The sequence below is a fragment of the Hippopotamus amphibius genome, chromosome 8 (genome assembly GCF_030028045.1).
Source record: "Hippopotamus amphibius kiboko isolate mHipAmp2 chromosome 8, mHipAmp2.hap2, whole genome shotgun sequence".
Classification (NCBI taxonomy): domain Eukaryota; kingdom Metazoa; phylum Chordata; class Mammalia; order Artiodactyla; family Hippopotamidae; genus Hippopotamus; species Hippopotamus amphibius.
In genome coordinates, this window is record NC_080193.1 from 17,529,350 (window position 1) to 17,550,438 (window position 21,089).

General features: G+C 44.6%; 1 protein-coding gene across 8 annotated transcripts in view; it reads right to left on the minus strand.

Annotated features, from left to right (window-relative positions):
• Positions 1-20,510, minus strand: part of CIT (citron rho-interacting serine/threonine kinase) — a 167,163-nt gene extending 146,653 nt beyond the window's left edge. For 7 of the 8 annotated variants that reach the window (XM_057746195.1, XM_057746194.1, XM_057746192.1 and 4 more), the window contains exons 1-4: positions 20,453-20,510; positions 19,330-19,432; positions 13,963-14,104; positions 4,289-4,464 (exon numbers count right to left, since the gene is read on the minus strand). In XM_057746195.1, coding sequence (XP_057602178.1) covers positions 4,289-4,464; positions 13,963-14,104; positions 19,330-19,425 — 414 coding nt within the window. In that variant the 5' untranslated portion in view covers positions 19,426-19,432; positions 20,453-20,510. Of the gene's footprint in view, positions 1-4,288; positions 4,465-13,962; positions 14,105-19,329; positions 19,433-20,452 lie in introns of those variants that run through there. The other variant, XM_057746196.1, reaches the window with a different exon arrangement.
• Between the last annotated feature and the right edge of the window lie 579 nt (positions 20,511-21,089).

A 21,089-nucleotide genomic window follows, 5' to 3' on the forward strand; every position in this document is an offset into this window, starting at 1 on the left:
GTGATATCAGAGGATAGAGTTACAAACATGGAAAGGCAGAAAATTTAAATGAACCTTATGAAGTTGGACTGGACTTGGAGGTGTTGGTGTGAACACATGGTTTTCAACATATAGAGACAGATACAGAAATAAAAGAGATGTAAGTATGTGAGTGTGTGCACGTGCGCACACGTGTGTCTGTGAAGGTAGGTATACTGCATATATATACATGTATGCCTTGGCTTTGTCCACTGAAAGAGGCCTGGGAGCAACGACATCCCGCTATCCATGAGAACACCTAGTATCCAGATCTTGGCCTCTAAAAACTATTTCCACTTAAAAAAAAAACAACAACAACAAAAAGAAAAACAGGGCCGGAGAAATGACTGATTGCAGGGCTGGGACAGGTAAAGTAAAAGAGCTGAACATCTTGTATCAGAAAGCAACACAGAACTCAGAGGTGGGGAATATGTCAAAAGGACACAAAAGCCAACCTGAAGAGATTCTCATCGGCCAACTTGGGGACAATTTGAGTATAGAAATAGATAATGACAGGAATGGATTATAACTCACTGACAGGAAAATGCAAGTCCACACAGACATAAGTAAATGAACCGACTGAAAGTTTTATGAGAAACAGGTAATTCCATAGTTTGAAAGCATCTCCTTCCAACATACTTACGTAATTACAAAGGAGAAAGGAGTAGCTCCACAGGGGAGAAGTGTGGAAGATACCAAAGTGTCATCTTCAGCAATGTGACAAACTGAAATTGAGACACACCTGTTGGGATGCAACAGGAACAGAGCATCCTGTCTGTGACATTCCTGCCTGAACCTGACTCTCAGCATGGGCAACATCATACAAATCTAAACTTTACAAAGTAACTGGCCTTTGGAAAAGACCTCAAGCAAGTGATGGAACATGAGACCTCATCAGTAGGCAGACAGGATACAAACTGGTGTAAAAAGAAAAAATAATAAATTCTTCTCTCTTTATGCATATGATTGGTGGCATCTTGTGAGCAAAGAATGTCTTGAATGCCATGCCTGGTGTGGCTTTGGAAGCAACTATTTCCTAGAGATACAAAAGCATATATGGAAATAGGTCTGCTGCCTTCTCTCTACCCTCAGTCCTCTTGGGTCTGAGTTCTGCTATCTTCTACTATGGAGTAAAAAGAAAAAAGGGGCAGGGCCACGTCTGTATCAGGCAGGAGATAAACCATGATTTAAACAAACAAACAAACAAACAAAAACTGGCCTATAACCTTCAGAATCGCCAAGGTCCTGAGAGCCTGGGAGAAATTAAGGGACTGTTCCAGACTGAAAAAGACTAACAGGTCAGGACAACCAAATGCCATGTGTGATCCTGAAGTGAATCCTTTTGTTCTAAAAGACCACGGAATAACTGGTGACACTTCAGTGGGGTCTGAGGATTAGATGGTGGTAATTTTAATCATGGTTGATTTCCCAGTTTTGATGGTTGTATTGTGGTTCTTGGGAGGAATGTACTCTGAAGTACCCGGAAGTAATGGGCCATCAGGTCGGCAAGTGATTTTCAAATGGTTCAGGAAAAAACTTACTGATACTGTGATAGTTTTAAGTGTCAGCCTGGCTAGGCTACAGCACCCAGTCATTCAAGCAAACACTCGAAGTGTTGCTGTGAGGGTATTGTGTACGCTGTGGTTAATTTAGTAAAGGAGGTTAATCTTAATAATTTGGGTGTGCCTCATCCAATCAGTTGAAAGGCCTTAAGAACAAAACTGAGGCTTCCTTGAGAAGAAATTCTGCCTCAAGACTGCATCCTCAGCTCCTGCCCAAGAATTTCCAGCCTACTGACCTGCCTTACAGATTTCAGACTTTCCAACCTGCACAGTCAGGTAAGTCATACGTGTACGTATGTATATTCAATGTGTATATATAGCATATACTTTGTATATATAGTATGTATTTTATATATACACACTGTAGAACCTTAATTGACACACTGTACTTGTCGCTTTTCTATAAATGTGTAACTGTTTCCAAATAATTTACTTTTAAATATACCTTCTTCCATTTAGTTCTAACAATAACATCTGTGAAAGTCCCAGGTTTTCATATGCCAGTTAATATTAAACTATTAAATGTTTTAAAATAGTTCTGTCTATATACTACTCCAATCATCATGCACACCACCAGTTTAATATCTAACACATTTGGGAAACACGAACCCAACCCCTGAAATCTACGGTGTCGGCTTCTCTTTTCCTGGCACATAAAACGCATTCAGTGAAGGCTGGCTGAACTGAATGGTCTAAACATTCATCTGCTTATCACCGACTCCTCATCTGACTCCTGAAGCTTCCCATTCGGTAGGGGTGCTGGCTTCTCCTAGGTGACGGGTCTTTTTCTCACCTCCTCTCTTGGAACTTCCTTCTCCTCACTCCCTGTGCTGACTCCTCGCTTCTCACACCCTTCAATTCCAAAGCCTCACCGTGGCTCAAGTAAGGAATGGGTGGGTGGCTTTCATTAGCTCCCGCGTGTGTGCGATTTTTAAATCCCCCAGCCCACGCCTCACACGGGGTCACCTCAAGTCATTCGCCTGGAGGAGCACACACCGATGTGAGTGTCTCCTGCAGTACGGCACACGCTGGGTTCGTTTCCTTCTATACGCACCACTTCCCACCTGAAACGTAAGCAGCACAAGGCTACCTCTAAGGCCTCTACCAAGGACCTAAGAACATATCAGACACAACAGGTGATCCGTAGGTGTGGCCTGATGACAGGTGCTTCTTAGGTGCTGGGAGGCTGAGTAAGCAACTTCCACGCCTCTCTTCCAAATGATTTGCCAGGTCCGGTCATTCGTCCTTTCTGGGAAGTTGCCCGCACTTCGTTCCTGAACACAGGCCGCAGCATTCCTGGATTCTGACAAGCAGCTTCCTGCCTTCCGCTGCATCTCTGACTGGAGGCCACGTGAAGTCGCTGACATGCTCAGACCCTGATCCCAACCTCCTTCTTCTAAAAGCCTACGTGACCCCCAACCATCTAATACATTAAACTGCGACTCCAAAGAGCAGTTCTTGGGGAGGGTGAGTCACTGTTTAATGAGTACTGAGTTTCTATCTGGGATGATGAGAAGGTTCTGGAGATGGACGGCAGTGATGGTGGCACAACACTGTGAATGTACTTAATGCCACTGAACTGTACACTTAAAAATGGCTAAAATGGTCAGTTTTATGTTGCATCTATTTTATCACAGTAACCAAAAAAGAGTTTGCGAGGTTTCCCACCAATCACCCTCTCCCAAATCCAATGTCCTTATTTCTCCCCATTTCCCAGTCTATTTGTTCTAAACCGCTTAAAAAAAAAAAAAAAATCTGCACAGTGCTAACACTCGCACCTCCAGAACGGCACACATGCCACAATTCTACCTGGTACATTCTCATCACGTCTCTCTGCCCGGAGCCTAGGTTTCGTCTCCACAGTGTGAACCTCCCCCAACTGTCTATGGCTCTCCCACACCTCTCCTCATGCTCTCCTGCGTGAATTTGCTAAATGCTCCCTCTTCTGTGATGCTTTAGCTCGTAAGCACCTGCCTTACAGATCTGCGCTTCTCCTCCACTTTCCAAGGCTGTTCCGAAACCCTGAAACGGATGGCCACGGAGCTTCGATTCCTTCTGCAGGCTTCCCACGGAGCTGGGTACATTATCGGACCCATGAGGTGCACTCGAACGTGGGTAACTAATAAATCGCTCTCTGAACACCAAGGCTGATGGCCGCCTCTCTAGAAACGAGGCAGATGAATCAATACGTCTGGAAGCAGCAGCCTTGTTTAAAAGAGAGGAAAACGCCACACCGGAAAGATAACTTCTCACTTGCTCTCCAACTGGCAACTCCCTAGTCACGGAACAATTTAATTTCTTCAGAGGCCTGTTTTAAAATCAAATACACATGCCCACAACACAAATATATAAGCTGGGTACAAAAGCAAAGGCTATCTGACTCACCCCCGACACGCACATCTCTGAATCCCCAGCAGATGGTCATGAAAGATCATCTCAAATTCATTAGTGAAAAGGCCAAGTTGGTTCTGAATAATATGCAACGATAAAAACATGATCAAGCAACCCAGGGGAGCTTGTCAGTCTTCAAAATTAGTCAGTCAGTTCAAGAAAGAGTGCTCAGACCTTTCTGGCTGTGAAGCCGTAATTAACTAGAGATGCAAAGGAAAACTGGCTCCAACCCAGGTGTCAATTCAGCAGTTTCTCGTCTCTGCGGTGAACATGCTGCTACAGAAAGGGGAAAAGGCTGTGATGTTAAATGCTCCTACCTGCTCCTGGGCCAACAAGGCCTTCTTCTGCATAACTTTCATGGCATAGATATCCCCGGTTGCTTTCTCTCTGACCACCTGCACTTCGGCGAAGTGACCGCAACCTATGACACTTCTCACTTCAAAGTCCTTTGTTGAAGGCTGGAGCTCCTGCAACTCAGCTATGATGTCAGAATCTGCAAAAGACAGAAGAGTGACTCCTGCATCCATAACGTGCTTCAGATGTGTGCATCTTTATGAAAGCGGAAAGAAAGGAAGAAAGAAGAAAGTGTGGCTATGGCTTCCCTCACTGTCAGAAGACATTTAGTCACTTTCTCGTGGTCGTGAATAATTATAAAATCAGCACAAAAGTGTTTTTCTGTGCTAAGTTAAAATTAAGGGCTCCAGAAATTCTGAAGCACAGTTTCCATGGCAGCTATGATTTGAATCCTGTAGACGTGGAAAACGGGAAGGAGAACAGAAATCATGCTTTTCTTCCTCCTCTCTGGAGGCTGCAGGGCAGTGTGCGGTCAAATGTGCTCATCTGCGCTTAGATCTGTTTATAATGGGACGTAAGCAACATGATCCCCATCTCAGGTGACTTTGGAGTTGACTTCCAGATCGTTCCATTCTGACTACACCTGTCCTGCTCAATTTTAACCCACAAGCCCAGGTCTTATCTCCATTGGATCGTGTCAGTAAATACCTTCCTGGCTTTAATACGCAGCTGCACTACCAAAGGGGAAAAAAAAAAAAGCCTGAGCCCAAGGAACCAAATACGGCCTTACCTACGCCCTGCAGAGCTGACGTGTCACAGAGCTGGACGGGTCTGCAACTACCTTTTTTCCTACCATACAGTCATTCCTTTTCCAAGTGCAACCTCTCAGTCGGTGTCTTTGCTTGCTCTGACTGCTTTAACAAAATACTGCAGAGCCATGGACGAGGCAGCTTAAACAACAGGCATCTATTTCTCAAAGTTCTGGTGGCTGCGAAGGCCAGAAGGCTGAGATCCTGGTGCAAACCCGCTTCCTGGCTGAAGGACAGCCACCTCCTGCCCGTGTCCTCTTGTGGCAGAAAGAAAGGGAGCCCTCGTCCCTCTTCTTCTAGGGACACTAATTCCATCATGCGGACCCACCTTTATGAATTCACCTAAACCTAATTATCTCCCAAAGGCTCCAGCTGCTGGGAATTAGAGCCTCAACATACGCATGCATTCGGGGAATTGGAGGAGGGGGCGGGGGTGGGGTGGACACAAACATTCAGTGCGTAACAGTCAGAGATTCTCAGTGTTTAAAGTATGGATTAAACAGGTGGCAGATTTGGAATCTAATATACATTTATTAACAACACTAAGTTGGGGCATCACTGGATTTGCAACGACCCTAATGGTCTAAAGAACAGAGTGGAACATAATTATTAGAGAAATGCAAATCAAAATTACAATGAGGACTTCCTAGGTGGCGCAGTGGGTAAGAATCTGCCTGCCAATGCAGGGGACAGGGGTTTGATCCCTGCCCCAGGAAGATACCACATGCCTCCGAGCAACTAAGCCCGTGCACCACAACTGTTGACTCTGCGCTATAGAGCCGGTGAGCCACAACTACTGAAGTCCATGCGCCTAGAGCCTGTGCTCTGTAACAAGAGAGGCCAGCGCAATGACAAGCCCACGCACCACAATAAGGAGTAGCCCCCGCTCGCCACGACTAGAGAAAGCCCGTGTGCAGCAACGAAGACCCAACACAGCCAATTAAATAAATAAATAAATAAAAAATTACAATGAGGTACCACCTCACACCCGTCAGAATGGCCATCATTAAAAAGTCTGCAAACAACAAATGCTGGAGAGGGTGCAGAGAAAAGGGAACCCTCCTACACTGTTGGTGGGAATGTAAATTGCTGCAGCCATTATGGAAAACAGTATGGAGTTTCCTCAGGTCACTGAAAACAGAGCTACTACATGATCCAGTAATCCCACTCCTGGGCATATACCCAGGCAAAATAATTCAAAAGGATACGTGCACCCCTAATTTCAAAGCAGTACTATTTACAATAGCCAAGACACAGAAACAACCTAAAGGTCCATCAACAGATGAATGGATCAAGAAGATATGGTGCGATATATATATACACACATATATATTTATACATACACACACAATGAAATACTACTCAGCCATAAAAAAAGAATGAACTAATAAGAACCTGCTGTATAGCACAGAGAACTCTACTCAATACTCTGTAATGGCCTATATGGCAAAGAATATAAAAAAAAAAGTGACTATATGTATATGTATAACTGATCCACCTTGCTGTATACCTGAAACTAACACAACATTGTAAATCGACTACACTCCAATAAAAAATTAAAAAAAAAAAAGAATGAAATAATGCCATTTGCAGCAACATGGATGGACCTAGAGATTATCATACTAAGTGAAGTCAGAAAGAGAAAGACAAATACCATATGATATCACTTACATGTGGAATCTAAAATACGGCACAAATGAACACATCTACGAAACAGAAACAGACTCACAGACATAGAGAACAGACTTGTGGTTGCCAAGGGAGGAGGGGGTGGAGGAGGGAAGGATTGGGAGTCTGGGATTAGCAGATGCAAACTAATATATACAGGATGGATAAACAACAAGGTCCTACTATATAGCGCAAGGAACTATATTCAATATCCTGTGATAAACCATAATGGAAAAGAATATGAAAAATAATATATGCATAACTGAATCACTTTGCTGTACAGCAGAAATTAACAACATTGTAAATCAACTGTACTTCAATAAAATATTAAAAAAAAAAAAAAAAAAAGGAGTAGAGTAGAATAGCTATGACTGACCAAATCCTTCAATCCTGCCTGTTATAGCAAAACGACATCATACACAGGGACACGCTCCTAAAGGAGACAAGAGAAACATGTAATCAAAATTATCCTGCAAAATCCCTCAGAAAGGTGCCACGGTGAAGACCAAGAGACTCTCAAAATCCCACACGTGCACTGGAGCCATCCTGACTTCTGTGGGTGAGCACCAGACGGAGCTGGGAGCCACGTTCCAGAGTTACACTCGCTCGGCAAGTTGTTCACACAGTGAAAGGGACAGAGTCCAACAAAGGGAAAAGCCATTTCACAACCACAGTCACTTGGCAGCATGTTAATGAATTAGCTGATGCCGTTTTAACTGTTGTTACCCGCTCCCTTTCTTTGCTGTGTGGGTGGAGCTGAAGTCACTTGGCTCAAAGGCATGTATGATGAATACCACTGCACTAATAACCACATCTCTCACTTCAACGGTCATCCTAAAAACACCTTCTTCTGGACCCTTGAGGGATCAAGCAAGAGGGGTGGGTAGATCCGCATGAATTCATCCTGACGGTTGTAAAACAAGGAAATAAATCTAGAGCGCCTTCAGAGAGAGTTCCATGCAGAAGCAAAATTGAAAGCTGCACGATATTTTCCTCCTGCCCTGACATCGCTGTGCCAAGCCTAGTCTTTCTTCCCTGTCCTCTTCCAAGTTTCTTTCAGATCTAGTACTTGAGTTTTGGATTATTAATTCCCCAAATATGCTGGCTTGCAACTTTTTTGGCTTGAACCTGATTTCATTACTGTTCGCACACAAGGCCGGTCTCTCCTGATTCTGTTAGGCCTTGGGCCCCCACGTTGCTTACAGCATTGTCCAACTTAATAATTCTGGGTCTGTCACTGGCAACCAGCAGGCATCTCAATCACCCAGGCAGACAAAACTGCTTGCAGGCAAAACCGCCACGATGCTCTCGGAATTCTGAGAAACCATTCCACGTCGCAAAGTTGCTATCCAAAGGCTTTTGGAGTATATCAAGGTGAACAGGTGAGATGATAAACTCGTGTCTGTGACTGTGAAAAAAACAACCCTTCACAACTTCTCTCCCTACCAGCAAATTCTGTGACTCCAAACCCACAGCAACCCTTCATCCCTGCCCACTGTGAGCCCGGTGGGGGCTGACCACTGAGGGGAGGTAAAGACCCGAAGCATGGAATGAACATGCAGTCAAAGAATGACCTTGTCAGATGCACATTTGGATGCAGGAGGCAAAAGCCACCACAGCTGAGTGTACTGCTTCCGTTTTTTGAAACTCAGTATTGCAACACTTCGATCTCTAGGAGGTGATCCTGCACAGAAATGCTCCAAAGACACACATATCAAGATACTTACAATGAGCACTGCTTGTTACAGAAAAATAATGAGAAACAACCTAGAGGTCCATTAATAGGAACGTGGAAACAGCCTAAGAGTCCATCCACGTAAAAGAATATTTGGCACATGTATAAAAGAATTAAGTCGCTCAACCCCCTCTGGCATCTCTATTCTTCAGGGGTAAGGATTTTTCCTGCTTTGATCACTACTGTAAACCCAGCACCCAAAACAGAAGCTGGCACACAGCAAGTGCTCCATAAATATTTGTCGAGTAAATATATCGCTGGGTGAGCAAAGCTACTGGCAAAAACATTATACACATACGACCCATTCTGCATAAAATTAAAACCACAGGAATGTCAGAACGTGCATGGAAAAGGGTTCATGGCTCAAGCTAGTGGATTGGTACGTGGGGGTTCATGACACTCGTCTCTTTACCTTCAGGTGTACTTGAACGTTTCTGCAATAAATATTTGATAAGGAAAAAAGAAAAATTGCAGTACTATGCCCCAAACCATTAACGGTGGTTATCTCAGGAGAGATTTTGAGGGATTCTCTCCCACTCTGACTTTTTAATATTTAACTTTGTATTTTTTTTACTTTTTATTGAAATATAGTTAATTTACCATGTTGTGTTAGTTTCAGGTGGACAGCGGTGACCAGCTATACATTTATACATATATATTCTTTTTTAGATTCTTTGCCATTATAGGTTATTACAAGATATTGAATTCCCTGTGCTACACAGTAGATCCTTGTTGGTTACCTATTTTATACATAGCAGTGTGTATCTGTTAATCTCAGACTCCTAATTTATCCCTCCCCCTTCCCCTTGGCTAACCATAAGTTTGTTTTCTACGCCCACGAGTCTACTTCTGTTGTAAATAAGTTCGTTTGTTCATTTTTTTAGATCCCACATGTAAGTGATACCATAGGGTGTTTGTCTTTGACTTCACTTAGTGTGATCATCTCTAGGTCCATCCATGTTGCTGCAAATAATAACTCTGTAATATGTTTGCAACTGGGGGGAAAAAAGCTTCTTAAAGTTATATTTTGCCCAAATTACTACGGTTGTGAACATATAGAAGCGTTTGCCTGCAGTGAATGCAGTTAAAAGAGAGTAGAATTTCAGCTACTGTCATATCACCAAGAACAGCCCAACCTGAACAATTATCAACACTTTTGTCTGCACGTTTTAATATCACACTTGTTTATTTTTTACATAAAATATGTGATACTGTGCTTAAGATTTTGCTACTTATTCTGTTCCTCAGTAATAGTCAACCAACATTTATTAAACACCTTCTGTGTACCAGGCACTGTTTTAGGCACTGGGGCTACAATAGCAATTAAGAAGCAAAAATCCCAGACTTCCCTGGTGGCGCAGCAGTTAAAAATCTGCCTTCCAGTGCAGGGTCCACAGGTTTGATCCCTAGGCCAGGAAGATCCCACATGCTGCAGAGCAACTAAGCCCACGTGTCACAACTACAGAGCCTGCACTCTAGAGCCCGAGAGCCACAACTATTGAGACCAAGTGCCACGACTACTGAAGCCCGTGCACCTAGAGCCTATGCTCTGCAACAAAAGCTGCCACCTCAATGAGAAGCCCACGCACCACAATGAAGCGTAGCCCCAGCTCACCACAACTAAAGTTCACACGCAGCTACAAAGACCCAACGCAGCCAATAAATAAATAAATTTATTTAAAAAAAAAGAGAGAGAGAAACAAACAAAAATCCATTCCCTGGTTCCCAAGTGCCAGTTCCCTGCCCTCCCTTGGCCCAAGCTAGGGGCACTGCTTCAGGGCTGTATGATTCTGTCTCACTTCCTCCAACAGTCCCTGAAGAAAAGCGCCATCTCTATGGAAAGACTCAAGAAACTTATGCAGTAACAGCTGTTGGACCCTTCTTCCCATGGGAAAATGAAGCTTACACTCCAAAACAGAAACTCAAAGCATGGGAAAAAAGAAAAAAAGCATACTAATGCAATCATCCTTTTCCAACCACAGTCTCTCAACCATACTCTCCTGGTAGCCTCTTTAAAAATATGAAACAGTTCCCTGGAAGAGAATTCTATTAGAAAAATCTATGTTTCACTAAGCTTAGTGCCCTGATGACTGAATGAGTCTAGACGACCACGGCTTTAAAGGAATCGGGGGTGGGGGGCACTCTCAAAAGACTAAAGAAGGTACCTGTCGATAGCTCAGTAAACTGGCCGGTCACGTGATTCCCCCTCCCCTCCCACGCGCTATTTGAGAATTTAAATATTCAACAAAATAAAGTCGGAGCTTATTCAAACAAATACAGGATCATGAGCAAATACTCCAAATACATTTTCAAGCTAAAGGTACACAATGTATTAAACGTTGAGGTTTATGGTTATCGTTATTGGGTAACATTTACTGAGCATCTCCATGTGCCAGGCAACATGATAAGCCTGGACTGTGCACTAACTCGTTCAATTCCTACTTATCAGATATGCATTTTCCCCCATTTTACATATGAGAACACTGAGAACAGACCAGGGTACGCATAAATACCGACAGTCACTTAGTAGACAGACATTGGTTTAATCCACTCAAAACACCCAGGACCTTTGGGCAACTGTACAGCCCCCTTTCCACGAGGTCCTGGTGATCACAGTGCCCTGGACCCCTGAGCACCTAGATGACTTCACACTCTGGCCCAGTAACTGGTCAACGGGTGGGCAAGTGACCCAAAGCAGAGCCACCGAGAATATTCCCTGGGATCGCATGAATACAGACAGTGGAGGATACACATTGAGTGGAGTGGGGTAGCCAGTCTCCAAGACAGTGCCCAATTCGTGCATGCTGTAGTTCCCTGGCACATGGAAGCTGGGAAGCCCTATGCCTCACTGCAAACAATGGAATGAGCCAGAGATCCTACATCCCTCCGAGGCCTAAGCCCTAAGAAGGCCTGGAAGCTTCCACATTTGTGCTTAGGGAAACCTTGAGTTGCCATGGAGGACGTCTAGACACCCTCTACTAGAGCGACCGAGCAGACCAGGGGTCAACAGCTCTTTCTTAAAGGGCCAGACAGTAAATATTTTAGGCTTTGTAGGCCATATGGTCACACCTACTCAAATGCCTGGTGATGTGACAGCAGCCACAGGGAACAGGCGTGGCTGTGTTCCAGCAGCACTTTGTTTACATAGCAGGCATCCCAGGCTGTAGTTGGCCAACCCATCATGGAGAGACCAACAGAAGAGATGTATATGGAGAGGAAGAGGCCCTGAGATGTCATGGAGAGAGAAAGGCCCGCTAGTCCCAGAGTCCCAGGGGAGCCCAGCCTTCCAGGCAACGTGCCAGAAGATGGGCAGGCCATCTTGAACATTCCGGCCCAGATGCCTGCAATCCTGACCCATGTCACATGGAGTGGAGGAATCCTCAGCTGAGTCCGGTCAACCCACAGAATCATGATTCTTGGGGGTTTTTTTGTTTTTTTAATTTACTTATTTATTTAGGCTGCACTGGGTCTTCATTGCTGCGCACAGGTTTTCTCTACTTGCGGCGAGTGGGGGCTACTCTTTGCTGCACTGCGCGGGCTTCTCATTGCAGTGGTTTCTCTTGTTGCAGAGCACGGGCTCTAGGGGCGCGGGCTTCAGTAGCTGTGGCATGTGGGCTCAGTAGTTGTGGCTCTCGGGCTCCAGAGCACAGGCTCAGCAGTTGTGGTGCACGGACTTAGTTGCTCTGCAGCATGTGGGATCTTCCCGGACCATGGACTGAACCCAAGTCCTCTGCATTGGCAGGCAGATTCCCTCTCTCTTTTTTAATTTATTTATTTATTTATTGGCTGTGTTGGGTCTTCATTGCTGCACACGGGCTTTCTCTAGTTGCAGTGAGCGGGGGCTAATCTTCCTTGCAGTGCGTGGGCTCCTCATTGCAGTGGCTTCTCTTGTGGAGCACGGGCTCTAGGGCACACAGGCTTCAGTAGTTGTGGCTCACGGGCTCTAGAGCACAGGCCCAATAGTTGTGGCACATAGGCTTAGCTGCTCCACGGCATGTGGGATCTTCCTGGAGCAGGGATCGAATCCGTGTCCCCTGCATTGGCAGGCGGATTCTTAACCACTGCGCCACCACGGAAGTCCCGTGATTCTTGTTTTAAGCAGCTAAACTTTAGGGTGGTTGATTACACCGAAAGGTCAGGTGAGACATGGTTTTTCAAACTTTACACTATCAGCCTTTGGGGTCAGATAATCCTGTGTGGTGGGGGGCTGTCCTGTGCATTGTAAGATGTTTAGCAGCATCTCTGGACTCCACTCATTAGCTGCCCTAAGCACCCTCCCTGCCAGCTGTGACAATCAAAAATGTCTCCAGATACCGCCAAATGTCCCTGGGAGGCAAAATTACCACTGGTCGAAAAACACTCGCGTCAGGTGAAAAAATTATGAAACTGGGGAACTAGCAGTCAACTTTCCGACCACATGGAAGTCAGGTAGAGTCAAGAACAGGGTGCAGGCGGGGACTTCCCTCGTGGTCCAGTGGCTAAGACTCCATGCTCCCAATGCAGGGGGCCCAAGTTTGATCCCTGGTCAGGGAACTAGATCCCGCATACACGACGCAACTAAGAGTTGGCATGCTGCAACTAAAGATCCCACATGCTGCAACGAAGATCCCATGTGCCGCAACTAAGACCCGGTGCAGCCATAGAAGTAAATATTTTTTTAAAAAATAAGTAGAACACAATAACAGGGTGCAGGCAGGGCCAATTTATGACTTTCATAATCCCTAGGCACTTCTACTTTTGTCAGTCCCTTGCTCCATTAAAAAAATATTTTTTTAAATAAATATATATATTTTTTATGACCATATTAGTATAAAGATGAATGTAATCCAGGATCATTATACATTATCATATGTGTATTTTTCTTACAATTTTAAAATAAAGTTAAACTAATTACAATAAATTCAATTTACTAAAATTAAATACCGTGGGTGCTCAGCACTGTGCTTATAATGCCTAATGAATAATCAGCCCCGAGTGAGTGTAAGGAGGGGGTCAGAGGATGTTGTTTAAGTTCTCAGAACCAGCATGCCTAAAATTTGACCCAGCCCTGGACTTTCAGTTTCATGTGCCAAAACAATTCACTTTTTGGGACAAACAACAAGGTCCTACTGTACAGCACAGGGAACCATATTCAATATTCTGTGATAAGCCATAATGAAAATGAAGGTATATAACTGAATCACTTTGCTATATAGCAGATATTAACACAATGTTGTATATAAATCAACTATACCCCAATAAAATAATTTTTTTTTTTAAATTCACCTTTTGGCCTAAGCTAGTTTGCGTTGAGTTTCCATCACTTACAACCAAGAGGCCTGACTTATCCGGTCTCCCAGAGGCAGCAGATGGAACCTGACCTTGAAACTGGGTCTGTCTAAAGCAGAGTTCCCACCCACTCCCACTAAACACAAAAGCATACCACCTCTGGCATCCTTCTAGTTCTAAGCAGGACAGTTTTCAAGAAAAAGTTCCCCACACTTACATTTCTGGACAAAGTTGCTCACATGCTTAATCTTCATCAGAGCAGGCTGACTGCATTCTTTAAAGAGAACAAAGAGGGCATCTAATATCCCTTCTCGGGAAAGAGGAGACATCTGCTGTTGAGTCATGAAGGGTGGTTTCCCCTAAAAACAGCAAACAGCAGATGGAGACACTGTCAATAATGAAAAGCTCTGATCAATAACATCCACGCAGAGTAAATTGCAAGCCACCAACTTGACGAAGTGCTCACGATGCATGCTAACAGCACAATTCGGTGCCCTCATTCTTTAAAGCGACATCCATTGACAGTCATTAAGTTATCACTTGTACATGCCATCACCATGGGCTGCTTCCTCCAGCGCCTGGGGAGAAAAACCTCACCAGCGTGCCAAGAATAAGAAAAGGTCCTTCTTCCTTAATGGTCTGAGGCTCGTGGGGACACTTACTCTGGACCCTGCTGGGCCTGTCACGTCTCCGTGTCTCTGCAGTAAGACACGATGATTGCCTCTTGCTCCCTGTGTTCCGGGAGGTTTGTTAACGTGACTTCAGTTTCTTTAATTCACTCGAACCATCCAGGGTCGTGTGAATGGAGCTGGCTGCACTAAAGCGGAATTTAATTATCACCTCGGGCCACAGTTGCAAACTGGCCGACTGCATGTGGCCCACAGACATGTTTTGTTTGGCCTGTGGTATTTAAAATAATTTGAGTTATCTGCCAATGCTGAAAAATCAGGAGATTTCACAGCAAAAAAAAATAAAAGGGAGGGGAGAATTTCCGGCTTCTCGGGAGACATTGGCAGGTCTGGCAACACAGCCCCACATTCCTGCCTGGGGATGCTGAGCTGCAGCTGAGGAGCACCGGCCCTCGGGGTGGCGGATGTGGTCCACACCTCACTGCAGACCTGACTTGCAGCTCTTTCATCTGGCCCACTTGACTCCTTTACATGCACTGCCTGGTCCCCAAAACATAAGTTTGCACCCCTGGTCTACAGCCATGAATCCCCTGTGCCAGGCCATGGATTGTGTGCAGGTCTCTCTGCAAAGCTGACCACCAACAGTTCCTCTAACTCTGAAGGCACCTGCCACAGCACCCATCAAGTCAGAGTCTAATATAACCTCCCCTTATTTCCCAGTGAGGGGGGCACAGTTCTTGAGGCACTAGCCTACTGTGTCCCCCCTCTGCCTGGCAAAGAAATAAAGCCACTCTTCCTTTCTCCTCCATTTAAAAAAACAAAAACAAAAACGGTCAGAGTCTATTTCCTCTCCCCCTGAATCTGTGCTATCACCGTGACTCACGTCAACCAAGAGACCGTAACAACATAAGGGATCCTGTGCCAACCCTTAAGAAGTCTGGCAGCTTCTACTTTTGCTTTTTGGGGGAAGCCAGCCGCCAAATCAAGAGAAGCTTGGGTACTTCCTAGGTGGCGCAGTGGTTAAGAATCCACCTGCCAATGCAGGGGACACGGGTTCGAGCACTACTCTGGGAAGACTCCACATGCCACAGAGCAACTAAGCCCGTGTGCCACAACTATTGAGCCCATGTGCCACAACTATTGAAGCCCATGCACCTACAGCCTGTGCTTCGCAACAAGAGAAGCCACTACAATGAGGAGCCCATGCACCACAATGAAGAGTAGCCCCCGCTCACAGCAACTAGAGAAAGCCCGTGTGCAGCAACAAAGACCCAATGCAGCCAATAAATAAATAAATAAATAAATTTATTAAAAAAAAGAGAGAAGCTTGGGCTAGACTGGGGGGGGGGGGGTGGTCAGCCAAATCTGGCCCACTGCCAGATTTTAAAAATAAAGCTTTATTGGAACACAGCCATGCCTATTACTTTGCACATCGTCTATGGCTGCTTCAGTGCTACGCTGGCAGAGCTGAATGTTGCAGCAGAGACCGTAGAGCCTATGAAGTCTAAAATACTTATTATACAGAGAAAAAAATTACAAGCCCCAGATTAGACTGAGGGAATAATGAAAGACCTTCGGAGAAGAGAGGTCAGTGGAAGAACCCTGAGGCACCCCAGCCAGCAGTCGGCACCTAGATGTTCCAGTCCCAGTCAAGCTCCCAACTCAATACGGCCCCGTGAGTAACCCCCGCAGAAGAACCACCTAGTTGAACCCAGCCAACCCACAGGATCATAGGACAAAATAAATCACTGTTGTTTTAAACTTTGTGAGTGCTTTGTTACACAGCACTGGATAACAGAAACAGAATGGCTACATTTGAATCACCTGGAGAAGGAGAGCACTTAACTAAAAAAAACCGGACTCTCAGGTTCCATCCCCCACCCACTGAATTAAAATTTCCCAGTTTGTAGCTTAGAATGTGGTTTAGTAACAAGTCCTCCCAAGAGAGTCAGACCTTAGGTTTGTGAAGCATGGTGTCACAAAAGGCCACCCTATCTGTCACTTTAGAGTTCTACACTAACTGGGAAAATAAGATGCTTTGTTTCGTCTGTTCTTTAACGAGGTTAGACTAACTAAGCAACAGTTCCCCAATACAGTACTGAGTCTTAACAAAGTTTTCAAGTCTGCCATGAAATGAGAAAAAATGAACACTGCATGATGACTCTTTTATAAAGCTAAATGTGTTCAAATTGTAAAATGGTCCTTTATTCTGAAACGACATCCTTCCTCTCCTGGTGTTTCTTAAAATGTCCTTTCTTTATGAAATAAAAGGACCGGAAGATAATAGGGTTTTCTTTTTCCTGTGTGGTTTTTTTTTTTTTATAATTACATTTTTTTTTTATTATTATTTTTTTTTTATTTTTTTTGGGGGGTACACCAAGTTCAATCATCTGTTTTTATACACATATCCCCGTATTCCCTCCCTTCCTTGACTCCCCCCCCACCTGTGTGTTTTTTTTTACATCTCTTACTTGGCAAAATACAAAGTTGGCACACCTAGGTCAACCCAACAAACTTGTAAAATTTTGCTGGCTCAAAAAACTAAAAGCCTGCCAACCACCAATCTAGCACTCGTGGAGAAGTAGAAACTGAGACCCTGTCTAAATGGAAAACAAAACCACTACTCTCTATCCAAACATCATTAAAAGGACACTGGGATAGGGATAAAGTAGGATAATTAAATAGTTAGTTTAGAAATTCCATTAGGGGATTAAAGACAGGGAATTTTAAGGGAGTTTGGGAGACTTTTAAGCTAATGATCACTCAAGAAAAGAATCCAGTAACCTAGCAACAATCTTCACTACCATGAAGGAAGACCAGGTGCGTCCAAGCACCAGGCACACTCAAGCCACAAGTCCTGACAGTTAAAACACAAGATGACAGATAAGGGGTCTGAATCTTGTTACATGAAGTCAGAGTTCATGGTCCTTGAAGAATAGCATTTCTGCATGTAGCCAAGACAGAAATATAGGTGAAAGGGGAAAGAAACTAGGTGAAAGGAGACATTATATCGAAACCTGTGATGAATGACCATATTTTAGTATACATTACCACTCTGTTGCTAATATACATATGATTTAAATAGCATGACAGACCCAGTTAGTCCCTATAGGGTCAAAGGAGGAACTAATGATGTAAGCCTTGACGTCTATCCAAAAGTGAGGAAGAAGGTGCCTCCCCACTTTGTCTTTGACTACTAAAATGTAGCCCTCTTTGTTCTCAGGGCGCCATTCCCTTGCTGGCCGTTTCTATCTCTCACAAGCATCCTATGCTAAGAAACTCACTCTTTGCCTTTTCTGTGCCGAGACAAAAGAACCTGAGCTTCAGTAAGTCCTGACACCAGGTGAGCAGTTTCAATTAAAAGACAGTGGGTTTGAGTCCCTTCCTAAGTCAGGGATCATGGGTTCAAGACCCATTTGAGAAGGAGTGTGGTTTCAGCTGGGTGAGGAAATACAGTATCCTTACCTGTTTATATTAAGGCAAATGTTAGGGTTATGCTACACTTGCAAATAACAGCTTTCCTGGGTGAGGGGTGGAACTCATTAGTTTAATAAAAAAAAAAGCTGAACTGGGGATTTACCCACAATCCTTGCTGTTATAATGACATTTAACTACAAGATACACTTAATAAACTTTGACGTATGCTGGCAGTGTTGCCCAGCAGATACATACCAACAGGCCAAAAATGGAGTGTGGCTTGGCCATTTACAAGTGATTCTGAGCAAGTCTCTGTCCCTCTCCGTATCTGCACATGGTAAGCCCTTAATAAATTCTGTCGTAAGTTTGAAGTTTTGGAGTAAAATGAGACCTGGGCTAAAAAGTGGTAGCACTCCAGTCAGCTGAAGTTAAAAACAGACTATTCATTAGAGAAAAATATCTCATGACTAAAATGGGGATAGGGAAGATCTCACAGAACCACCTATGCTTTCAGTCTGTCCCCATTCTGATCTGTTTGCACATTCCCCAATACCAGTATCTTGGGGAAAATGTCCTCAAAAACATATTAGCATTTAAACTAATATAACACTACAAGTCAACTATGCGACAAAAAAAAAAAAAGGTATTAGTATTTATCATCATACAGGTATCCTACAAAAATACCTTCTTAAATATAACTACTGCTAAATGAACATAAATTTATTATTACAGTAACTAATACTATTCCTATACTTATTTTTAAGAACAGTTACCATTTACAATTGGCTTACCAAGAGGTGGGCAAGAAACTAAGTACTTTCCATGGCTTATCTCCTTTAATCCTCACAACTCTGTAAATCAGGTGCTATAACCTCTATTATAAAGAATGGAAAATGGATTCAGAGAAGGCAACTGACTCACCCAAGGTAACAGCAAACAAGTACTGGGGCCATGATTCAAACCTAAATCTTCACCACTATCTTTATTGTCCCTTTGGCTTATGAATACATAGTCAAATGATTTCTACATCAACAGTGTTCCATCTACATCAGAAACAAAAGAATCAGAAATCTACTTGGAAAAAAAAATCTCACAACACTAAGTTTTAATTCTTTGGGGGTGATAGAAATGTTCTATATCTTGAGAGGAAACTGGGCTTCACAGGTGTGGCATTTATCAAAAACTGTTTTTTTAACCTAAAACATAAACATCTCTTGAAGGAAAAAGATTTCTATATTTCTATAGGATTACATACACAGAAATTCCAGTCAAGAGTCTGTTCACTTACTTTTCTTTAATAAAAGGACAAACTTTAGTACAGAATTGTAAAGTGTGTGAGGTCACAAAAAAGATCTTTCTTGCTACCCACTCCTGTCTACACATTGGCTCCTTTTTCCAAAACTATCAGCACATATAAAACACCCAAGGGGATTCTCTCCTAGATTAGCCTCCGTTCTATAACAAAAGCAAAGATGAGTAACAAAGAGGCTCCCAGGAAACACACACAAGTGAGCAAAGTTAGCAAGCCAGTCTCTTACCTGGAAGAAAAGATTCAGCCTGGAGGCCCGGCTGGCAATAGATTCAGCCGCACCTGCGTCCAGCGGATTCCGTGCTCCATACTTGAACTTCAACATCTCCCCACTGGTGATTAAAGGAGATAGAAGGTTAAGTGTGTTCTGCCAATTTGAGCAGGAAGGGCTAGAGGTCCTGAGCCCCCTCAAGATATCAGGGACAAGGAGGTGAAAATCAGCCACCACTGGATCTTGAGAAGCTCAGTCTGGTGATGGAGATTAAAAATCAGATTTTTATTCAATGTACCAGGAGTAACACTGTAACACTTATTTGACATACTTGCTTACTTAAAAGTTCATCTGCCCCCCTAAGAATGTATGCTCTACCAGGGCAGGGACTTTTATCCTCATACAGTGGGGACACCTATAGCCTGGCACATAAATGTCAATAGTTATTGAATAAATGACTGAAAATCACCAAATTACGTAATACAGGTATGCTGAAAGGTGATAAGCGCTAAAGGGTTCAAAAAAAAAAAAGCAAAATGGGGGAATTGCGGCATGACAATGACAGTGTGTGTATAACAGTGCAGTCAGAGTAACTTATACCGGGAAAGTAACATTTGAGCCAAAACATGAAGGGGGTAAGCAGGAAGCCTTGCTGATATCCCGGGCAGAGGGAGCAGCCAGAGCTAAGGTTCTGAGGCAGCCCCTGGGCCTCTCCAACAATAGCTGGGAGACCAGAGGCGCCGGAGCAGAGGGAAAGAGGCAGGAAGCTGGGCTGACGGATGGGCACGAAGAGTATGAGGCCACTAAAGCCAATGAAGGTCACGCAGATTCCAAGGCGCTGCCGGCCCCCGCCAGTAATGCTGACGGCAGGCAGGACAGAATAAACACAGGACCCCACCCAGTCTGAGAAAGGAGCAATTCCTCCGGGCCCAGCACCGCCTCCCCACCCACCCTGCGGCCCGGGGGAAGGCGGGCCTGCGCACCGCCAGCCTGGGAAGACCCTCCGGACCCGCGGCAGCCCCGGGGGTGGGACCGCCGACCTCCGCGCTCCCAGAGGAAAAGCCAGGAGCGGTGTGGGTGGAGGCCCTGGCCCTGGTCGTTTAGCGTGGGGGAGCACTGAGTGCGGGGGAACCAGACTCACGCTCAGCCGGCCCGGCCAGTCTGCGCTCCGCTGGGCTCCGCTCCGCCCAGAGCCTCCCGCCTCAGAGTTTGAACCCGGGGAACAAGCGTGGGCAGGACCAGCCGCGTCTGGACCAATCAGCGCTCGCGTTCCTGTGATAGACAGTTGTCGTTCCACCAGGCCCTGCCCAAGTCCTTAAAGGGACCGAGGAAGTGAAAGAGAGAGCCAATCAAATTGTTTCTTCCTTTGACTCGCGACCAATGGAAAATGGGGAGGGCAACGCCGGGCAGGGCAGGTCTTGGAAGTTTGAAATTGGCGGTTAAGGAGAATAATTTTGAGGACGCGTCTGTTTGTGTCTGGGATCTCTGGGGAGATCGCCGGGGCCTGTGTCCCCGGCTCTTATGGCCACTTGCGAAGAGGAAGGCAGCCAGGTCGCTCTGCCTGGTGGTCTTGTTCCTCAATCCTGCCTAAGGTCGAAGTACTAACAAGTTACTTTGGTAACCAGCTGGTTCTGTGCTATAGGCTACGGCTGAGGCAGCAACTGTTTTGAGTTTGAAATTCCGCTTGCCTCGATAACTGATTGTCCTGTAACAAATAGCTGAAGGTATTGAGACTGTCTGATAGGACATTTTAAAATAAAGACAAGGGACTTAGACGA